General features: G+C 37.1%; 1 protein-coding gene across 5 annotated transcripts in view; it reads right to left on the bottom strand.

Annotated features, from left to right (window-relative positions):
- Window positions 1-10355, bottom strand: part of blnk (B cell linker) — a 60852-nt gene that overhangs the window by 5480 nt on the left and 45017 nt on the right. For all 5 annotated transcript variants that reach the window (XM_066678900.1, XM_066678901.1, XM_066678899.1 and 2 more), the window contains 12 exons: window positions 9193-9310; window positions 7147-7214; window positions 6971-7028; window positions 6032-6088; window positions 5438-5460; window positions 5312-5334; window positions 4148-4204; window positions 1728-1755; window positions 1496-1541; window positions 812-908; window positions 686-713; window positions 577-607 (listed from right to left, as the gene is read on the bottom strand). In XM_066678900.1, coding sequence (XP_066534997.1) covers window positions 577-607; window positions 686-713; window positions 812-908; window positions 1496-1541; window positions 1728-1755; window positions 4148-4204; window positions 5312-5334; window positions 5438-5460; window positions 6032-6088; window positions 6971-7028; window positions 7147-7214; window positions 9193-9310 — 634 coding nt within the window. The remainder of the gene's footprint in view (window positions 1-576; window positions 608-685; window positions 714-811; window positions 909-1495; window positions 1542-1727; window positions 1756-4147; window positions 4205-5311; window positions 5335-5437; window positions 5461-6031; window positions 6089-6970; window positions 7029-7146; window positions 7215-9192; window positions 9311-10355) is intronic.

Genomic DNA, 10355 nt, shown 5'->3' with positions numbered 1-10355 from the left:
GGCATTGTGGTGCATCAGTGACCACAGCACGAGTGACTTTCATACATGTGAAGGTATCACAGATGTGGAGTGGTATACTGGGATTTTAGATAGACATATGCTGCCATATAAGCAATGTCTAATCCTGGAACATTTTTTAATATTTATTTAAGCAAGACAGCGCCAGGCCTCTTTCTGTATGTGCTACAAAAGTGCAGCTTCACAGACCCAGAATGTGTGTGTTTGATTGACCTTCTGTAATGGCACATCATTGAAAGGGGAATCAGACATGTGACCAATATTCTGTGTAAACTTTTTGGAGGGTATTTCAGGCATCACATTTTCATTCATTCATTATCTGTAACCGCTTATCCAGTTCAGGGGCGCGGTGGGTCAGGAGCCTACCTGGAATCACCAGGAGCACACCCTGGAGGGGGCGCCAGTCCTTCACAGGGCAATACACACCAACACATTCACCCACACCATTTCTTTTTTAGTTTTCTGTCCTTTCTTTTTTCTTTTTCAATTCACGGAAAGTCCCAACAAATTCAAGGCTTTTAGATAAATTAATGATTGTGTAAAATTTGCATAATTTACCTTCATTTTCTCTCATTGAAATGTGAGTTTTCTGGAAATTAAGAAACAAGATTACTAAACAAGAACTACGAATTTAAAGGAGCATGTCTAATATTTCAGAAATACATACCGGAAAAAGTGGTGGCTTTGTGAGCTTCCTAATACGAGAGAAGACATCTTAGTCAGTTTGCGTTCAATAACGTAATACCAACAAATGTTTTATTTTAATTGGCCTAATTGTAATGTAGTGACCTACAGTTCTCTTGACTGTGGAACAGGGTAGGATGGCCGTCTCTCTTCAGCAGTTTTCTTGTCTGGTCTTTCAGGCACACGCACTAGAGATGAGGTTGGTGCTAGATAACGGTGAAAGACAATAATACAGTACCTTAATGCCTGCAGTGTGTTTGAGACGTTTGAAAATTGCATCTGGTCATTTTCATAAAAAGTAACCACACACCAGCCCCATGAGAGGACCTTCCAGTCCCAGTCAGTAAACTAAAATATTTAATAATATTTTACTGTAAGGATCTTAACTATCGTTCATTAACTTTTATTAACAATTATAATTGTGAAGGTGAAATGATGATATATTGATACATTACAGTACATTCAGCTTTTATATAGTATATAGACTGTATTTCCTATACTTAACGCTGATCTGATGCATTTTTCATCAAATTAAAATGTAAAATTTAGAATTTAAGACACAGACATTCTGCATTTTATGTGAAATGCTACATTCTACAGAAATGTGTCAAATAATAGTAAACAGGTATCTGAAGAGATTAATGTTTCTAAATGCCCTCTAACAAAAAGGTATTAGGCTTTATGTCTATGTTTTATTATGTAACAGACTTTCATGTATAATTATTTTGCATTATTATATTTTAGTCTTATTAGTCACATCTATTTGAAATATAGTGTTTCAGCACATACTCACATTCATCATCATTACAGACTTCATAATCATCATCTGTGCTTGGCTCCTTTGAAATCAGATAACGCAGCAATTCATTAAATCACAGTGTGACATGAACATTGCATTCAAATCCTGATCATTATGATGTATATACATAAATGCGTACATACAGAATGCCTTATGACATTATGGACAGGCTTAATTTCTTTGAATATCTGTCCTATAATATTTTTAAATCAGTTGTAACACTTACTGGGCAGGGAGCTGGCTTATTTTTCATTCTGAAAAGTTAAAAGAAACAACAACAGCCGTATAAACAGATGTAAGAAGGATACTCTCCAGATGCTCTCTGTTTAAGCTCATGTTCATCAGTTCTACACAGAGCTTCTGTAGTTAGTTGAGCATGCTTAAGATTTATTTTCCTTATATTTTATTCAGCTTGAAAGTGTAATTGCGAGAGATACAGAAGAGATATGACATAATTCCAAAACTGTTAAAAATAACTTGAGCCTGAACTTACAATAAAAGTTAAAATATGTTCTGACATTACATAGAAGAGGCATTTTCTCTTACAGACTGACTCCTAATGTTGAAATGTGCATGCGTGAGTAGGAGCTCTAATTCACCTTCTGCAGTTAGTTCAGCAATATTTCACAAGGTGGTGCTACTGCACTAAAGAAAGAGCTCTGAGTCTCAAATAGAGTTGCCAGGTGGAGCTGGACGGGGTAATAAGACAGTAACACACTCCATTTGTGTGTGTTTCTGGGGCTGTGTTTGGCGTGACATCATGCACGTTGACCAGAGCTGCGGCTCAGCATTGGTTAGGTTTCACCACTGTTCACAAGCTCAGCAGGACGGCTCGGAACTCTGCAACATTTACACATGTACTGTATCTCACAAAGAGAGGAGGACTGCTGAATTTGTCTTATTTCACCTGAGCGTGTGTCTTTACCTGAAATATTGTAAAGGGAACTGGTGGGGAGACTTTTTGTGGCATTAATGTGTTTATAAAACTCCATATAGCTGTGCAGAGCTTCCTTAAACTTCACATGCTTTACTCTAACCTCTTGCATTGAATAAAAAAAGTCATTGTAATTTCTAAAATAAATAAAATATTCTTTTGTTTTTGTCTTTGTTCTTTGGTGGTAGATCATCTAGTATTTATTTTTAAATAAAATGAACAAGAAAAACACTAATGCCTGTATTATATCTTATGAACAAAACGTTGTGCTCTTTTTTTATTTCTGTACTTATTTGTCCTGTCCTCCACATATGCTGTACAACACAATCACATAATAACCACATGTCAAGACCTTCCAATGACAAGGGTATGCATTTTGGGCTTTCCTGTTTTTGAAATACTAGAAACATTTTTTCTTGTTTTTTCCCCCAAAATGTCCCATAAAATTCCAATTTTTATTTTGTTTATTTGGCATATTTTGTTTTGTTTTCCTGGTTGAAATATGATGATAAAAAAAATATGGCATGTGCACATTATTACTGCACAGAGTGATATTAATCACAGTACAATCAGGGCCTTCTGTGTGCTACCATGCATCCTATCACTGTATAAAATGAGCTATGCACGTTTGAGCACTGCTAACAAAAGATGAGAGAGCTAAACGTGCAGCAAATGATGAGTTTTCTCAAGCCACAACGTCCAAAGGGACAACAAGAAAATATGATGAGGCATATCTCATACCAGTCACTGAAGAGATGTGGGGATTAAATGTGTAATTTTTGCAGAGGAAATTTGTCTTTCGGGAAGCTGTTTTATAATTTATTTTTTGTGCAGGGAAGCAATTAGGTGCAAATATGTAACAATGACTGTTAAGCACAATCACTTTATTTATTTTTTTTTTCTATAAGTAGTTGCAATATTGTATAAATGTATAAATAAATTCCAGCGCAAAAATATTCTCAACTACAAAAGGGGGACACAGCAGAAAAAGTTTGGGAACCACGTATAAACAATGTACAATAAATATTATTATTATTTTCCTATATATGTGGATTGTTGTTCAAGATGAGTTTTGAATGTTTAGCTTTGCCATCTTTTGCTTTGCAAACTTTTTAGCCCCATTATTCTCCACGTATTATCTGGGTGGTGGATCATTTTCAGCACTGCTGTGACATTAATGTGGTTGTGGTGTGTTGGTGGGTGTAGTGCTGGACCAAGTGGACCAACAAAGTACAAACCCAGATTTTCAACAAATTTGAGATGCTATGCAAAATATAAATAAAAACAGAATGCAACGATGTGTAAATCATCTAAACCATATACTTAATTGGATACAGTATAAAGATAAATTAAAACTGCAAGATTTTGTTGTTGTTTTTTTAAATAATTTTTAAAAATTTCACAAATGTTTACAGATTTTTGTTAAAAAATAGCTGGTACATCACAGTATCAAACATGCTTCTGTACCAACCATTTTGAAACACATTGCTGGCACAAATCCTAAATGGCCATATTTTGTTTTATAAAAACAAACATAAAGAAAATAAATCAATTGAATATATGATTTAAATAATTTGCAAAACATAAATAACGTGTGTCTAAACCTCTGACCTACGATAAACTAAAAGAATTTGAGTTGGTTCACACAGAACCCAACCTTAGTACAAAGCCACAATACAAAGTTACACACAAGTCTAGAGTAGCTGTAATACCTGGGGCTGGGTTTAGGGGGCACTCTGGGTCCAGGGGGCTGTCGCCCAGTGCTGCATCTGTCAAAAACAAGAAAACTTAGAATTATGTGGAAAACCTAGTTTTAGTAGCTGTTTTCCTTACAATTAAGACAATCAATTGCCTTTATTTTTGGAAAAACAATATGAATTTATCATGTATGACTGAATTTCAATTCATCCTTTTTCATACTTTGCTGATTACACAAATAATGGTGAGCACCTCAGTGGAGATACTCAGATACACACCTGGAGCACTTTTAAGTCAAGTCTGCATGTAGTCTACTCTTTCTTCATGAACAAAGGCAATCTCAGATTGCTTGCACTTACAGTCTTGCAACCTTTGTGAATGCCAATTTAGGTGTTTCAGGCTGTTTCAAGTTTCTTCCATTTTCCCCAGCACGTGTGCGTATGAGTGCCCACTATGAGCAGGTAATGCATGTGTGCAGCAGGCCACATTTTTATTTCACTGCAATCTTTTGAGGTTTCAAACATTAGTTCAAACATCAGTTTCACCATGGCTGAGAAATGGGAACAATGCATTCTATGCACTTAAAAATGTGTTATATTTCGCTTTCTCTTTGTTAAGTTGAAATAGAAATGGCTTTGTGTGTCATTTATTTGAAATGTAGGGGGGAGGAAATCACAAATTATTCATATCGATGTTAACTTACAGTTAAAAGGGAATGAGAGTGTGTCCCACTTCTGAAGCCTTACACTCTGGCTTTTCACGCTTCCATAATGTCACCAGTGATGTGATGTCACATAGCTAATTTGGACATACGAGCTGTTGAACTGTTTACTGCATGAGTTTAATGTCTGTGCTTAATGTATTGCTATAGGTGCACACAGAGGTCATATACTCATTGTACTCTTTACTGTATTACGTAGGTATTATTTTTAATGGTGTCTAGTAAGGAAGCAGTAAGCATTTTATTGTATTCAACTTTCATTTTGTTGTACTTGTGCAATGGCAATTCATATTGCTTCTATTCTGTTCTACTCTGCTCTATTTCATACCAAATTTTTTGACTTAGGGCTTACACAAGGCTTATTACAAAACTAATTATGTGACTTAAATTACTTACCTCAAGTAATTTATAAATATATAAACAATGAAGCTTAACTTGAGGAGAATCACACACTCACCTGCTGGTAGCTGGAGAAACATCCTTTAAACACACAAATAATTACATTTCATAATTCAGAATTTTACAGATGGACCAAATATTATTAAGGATAATACTAGTGCTTAAAAAGAACAGATAAACTCACAGTGTCTGGGACTTCATACACGTCTGAAAATGATCAAGAACAAATCATTGCAGTATTCACAGTATTTCTAAAATTCCTGATGCACTATACAACTTTTATTGCACACCATAAGTAATTGTGCTGTGTCCATTAAAACTCAATGTTTATATTTGACTGGGATCCATACCCAGTACCATATACTGTACATTGCCCTTTGGTGATACCAGGCCAGACTGGCAATTCAGCTTTTTTCACTTCCTTCTTTGGGACTTTTCCCTTCAGACTGGTATTCTGAAATGTACGCTAAATGGGGTTGGCTGGTTAAAAATATTTAATTGGTCAGTCATGAAAGACCCCATTGCTTTTGTTAGTTGTAATTTCTACAAATGTAATTTAGCAGGAACATGAATATCCTAAACAGAAAATACTTCATGACCCTCCTTTTTTTTAGTTAGTTTTAGTTTAGTTTTTTAGTTATTTTTAGTTTGAATCTAGCTCAGTGAAATTCACATAAATATAAAAACATTCATAACAACAAAGCTAGAATATGATAAGATATGTAATGGTTTAATAAATGGTTTTAAACCAAAACTGGATTAGTATATACCAGAATACCTGGACTGTGTGAACGTGCTGGAATGCCAAACTGGTTTCCTTTGTTTGCATGGGTGTCTGTAAACAAAAAGATTTATAATCCCAATTACATTTTTCACTTCCTCTGTCTGTTAGAACATTTAAAGCAGTCATGGCTGATTTCCACTGTTGTCAACACAACACCGAACATAAAATAATCCAATCTGGTAATGTTGTAACTGGAAATTGCATCATGTGTTATGCTAATAAATTCTAGCAATCACATGCTATTTTTGTTCAAGTTTTACGTCAGTGGTCTGAGAGAACAGTGTTGTGTGGTTGATAATGCTCATCAAACTTTCTGTAAATTCTTTACACAAATCTGTGATGCTTATAATGAATATGGATTTGCTGTATATCTGTAGACTGCAGTATGGAGCCCATTAGTGGTCATACATTAGAAAAAAAGTGAATCCATAGTACAGTATAGTAATCCATATTCACAGTTTCTAAACTGCACCCAGGGAATCAAATCTTGGGTTATTAATATATAAATCAATGAGAACGGTTTTGCAAAATCAAGGGTACAGTTTACAAATCTGTGGATACAGTTTTAATATTTATACATATTACTAAACCATGTGTACAGATTTTCCTCTTTACTACTATTTGATAGGATGGTGAAGGCAGCACATGCTTTATCCAAGACATATGTTGGCAGCCACGGTAAATTTTCCGACTGCAACAATTTGAACACTATGGACAGCTCAGTGAGCATGGAGGAGAACACTGACTTTTAAGTTAGCTAAGAGTCTTCCACATAAGCTAGCACTGTGCAAAGAGGAAGGACCATAAAGTGAGACCAATGCCTTTTGGCCTGGTATTGAACTTACGATGTCTCAATTATAGGACCATTACTTAGACATCCTATTTTTAATATAGATCTTGAAAGTTTTCAGCCCTTTGTCTTGTCTACAGCACCTTTTTCAGGATCAATATAATTATCATCTATGTCATCCTCTGGATCAAGGTAGTCATCCTGAAAAGAAAACAATAAAGAATGAAATGAAGCAAGTTCTTTGAATAAAAACTATATTTAGTTTATTCAATTTCCAAGTAGTGCTGCAGAGAAAAATAAAATAATAATATGAACTTACATAATCTTTTGCTGCTTGGTTTGGCTTGATGGACCTGATGGGTTTTGTTTGTTGCCCAGAACATTTATCTTGAATTGAGAAGTAATACCACAGACAGGAAGTTAGTTTTCACATGGTATAATGCTTTTTAGCCCACAATGTGGTGTCAAAAAAGTCCTAGTTTTAATCCTGAAACAAAATTGACATGTTTAACCATGTGGTACTTTCCGTTTGCTGAAATACAGAGGTTGGACAATGAAACTGAAACACCTGGTTTTAGACCACAATCATTTATTAGTAGGGTGTAGGACCTCCTTTTGCGGCCAATACAGCGTCAATTCGTCTTGGGAATGACATATACAAGTCCTGCACAGTGGTCAGAGGGATTTTAAGCCATTCTTCTTGCAGGATAGTGGCCAGGTCCCTACGTGATGCCGGTGGAGGAAAACGTTTCCTGACTCGCTCCTCCAAAACACCCCAAAGTGGATCAATAATATTTAGATCTGGTGACTGTGCAGGCCATGGGAGGTGTTCAACTTCACTTTCATGTTCATCAAAGCAATCTTTCACCAGTATTGGTGCATTGTCGTCCTGATACACAGCACCACCTTCAGGACACAATGTTTGAACCATTGGATGCACATGGTCCTCCAGAATGGTTCGGTAGTTCTTGGCAGTGACGCGCCAATCTAGCACAAGTATTGGGCCAAGGGAATGCCATGATATGGCAGACCAAACCATCACTGATCCACCCCCATGCTTCACTCTGGGCATACAACAGTCTGGGTGGTACGCTTCTTTGGGGCTTCCCCACACCGTAACTCTCCCAGATGTGGGGAAAACAGTAAATGTGGACTGATCAGAGAACAATACATGTTTCACATTGTCCACAGCCCAAGATTTGCGCTCCTTGCACCATTGAAACCGACGTTTGGCATTGGCATGAGTGACCAAAGGTTTGGCTATAGCAGCCCGGCCGTGTATAATGACCCTGTGGAGCTCCCGACGGACAGTTCTGGTAGAAACAGGAGAGTTGAGGTGCACATTTAATTCTGCCGTGATTTGGGCAGCCGTGGTTTTATGTTTTTTGGATGCAATCTGGGTTAGCACCCGAACATCCCTTTCAGACAGCTTCCTCTAGCAGCCACAGTTAATCCTGTTGGATGTGTTTCGTCCTTCTTGGTGGTATGCTGACATTACCCTGGATACCGTGGCTCTTGATACATCACAGAAACTTGCTGTCTTGGTCACAGATGCGCCAGCAAGACGTGCACCAACAATTTGTCCTCTTTTGAACTCTGGTATATCACCCATAATGTTGTGTGCATTGCAATATTTTGAGCAAAACTGTACTCTTACACTCTGCTAATTGAACCTTCACACTCTGCTCTTACTGGTGCAATGTGCAATTAATGAAGATTGGCCACCAGGCTGGTCCAATTTAGCCATGAAACCTCCCACACTAAAATGGCAGGTGTTTACGTTTCATGGTCCAACCCCTGTATATATATATATATATATATATAGTTCACGGACAAAAATATCCAACAACATCATGTGGGCAGTGTCTTGTGATCACTGATGTAGTCCTGGAGAATGACTAACACAACCGTGTAGCAACAGTTGGGCTGATATCTATAGTCACTCATCAAATCTACTTAAGCACCGGCTGATTCATACGAAATAAAAAAAATCTGTAGCAGATAACACTACTTTTATACATTTAATATTCGATATGGCCAAATGTCTGTGGCTATGACTATGGATTCATGACCAGAATAGATAAAACAAATTGCTTTAAAATACCCCAGTTAACCATATTTGTCTCCACAGAGCAGGTCCCTGGAGGCAGCCATATATAAAATATGTTAAATCCAGTAGTACAGCATCTCTAATAAATGAAGCCCACGGAATATCAGTATATTGCTTTTATAATTGGTTTCATTATGTGAAGAAAAACAATCACAGGAGAAAACAAATGTGTGGTGCTTTAAGTTGAATTTCATCTTCAGATTTTCACGTTATCTTTAATCAGGGATATGTTAAAAATGGTGTGGTGATGCTTACCCAAGTATTGTCCTCCAGGGTAACTGATGGAAGGGGTTGCAGGGAAGCTTCTTTCACGCGGTGGAGGCTCATAGTTGTCATCATGTTCACCTTGTGGATCTTCATACACATCACTATCCTGCAAAGTCAAGCTCAATGTTATTATCGTACTTTTTCACCACAGGTGAAGAATGCAATATGAACAACGAACAACAGGCAGCAATGTAAACGATAGTGAATAAAAAAAAAACATATAAAATATTTATACATAGAAATATAGCAAACACTTGAATATATTCACTGATTATTTCATTATTAAAACATTAATAAGTAACATTTGAATGTGCATATAAACTGATCAGCCATAACATTACAAAGAAACCCATGTTTCTACACTTACTGCCAGTTTTCTCACCTCCACTGACCTTTACAATAGCATTCTACATAATGTAGTCCACCTGTTGCTGTGTATATATTGTTAAACCCCATTCACCCCGTTCTTCAGTGCCCCAAATCCTCAGATAGCAGATATTATTTAGCTGGTGGATCATTCATAGTGCTGCTGTGACACTGATGTGGTGTTGGTGTGTTTGGGGTGTGTTGTACTGGTATGCGTGGATCAGACACAGCAGTGCTACTGGAGTTTTTAAACCCCTCATTGTCACTGCTGGATTGACAAAAGTCCACGTTACCAGGTCATTGTGACTGCAGCACTGAGAATGATCCATGAGAATGCTCTCTGTTGGTGTTGTAGTGGTGATTGAATAGTGAAGAACATGGTGAAAGGGTGCTAACAAAGCGTGCAGTGCAACAGATGGAATACCGTCTGTATCTGTAAAAATACAAAGTGCTCCTTTATGTTCAGTGAAGCTGATAAATTGGGCAATTTTATGAGTTGACTTTTTCTATGTACCCAAAAGGCCCTTTTCTCTAAAATATTGTTCACAAATTTCTCTAAATCTGTGTTAGTGAGCACTTCTCCTTTGCAGAGTTAATCCACCCACCTCACAGGTGTGGCATATCAAGATGCTGATTACACAGCCTGATTATTGCACAGGTGTGCTTTAAGCTGGCCACAGTAAAAGGCCACTCTAAAATGTGCCGTTTTATAACACAGCCCAATACCACAGATGTCGCAAGTTTTGAGGAGGTGTGCAGTTGCCATGCTGTCTGCAGATTCCACC

This window comes from Hoplias malabaricus, chromosome 8, assembly GCF_029633855.1.
Source record: "Hoplias malabaricus isolate fHopMal1 chromosome 8, fHopMal1.hap1, whole genome shotgun sequence".
Lineage (NCBI taxonomy): Eukaryota > Metazoa > Chordata > Actinopteri > Characiformes > Erythrinidae > Hoplias > Hoplias malabaricus.
The sequence above is the reverse complement of the archived record's forward strand: the minus strand, read 5'-3'. Positions and strand labels throughout refer to the sequence as shown.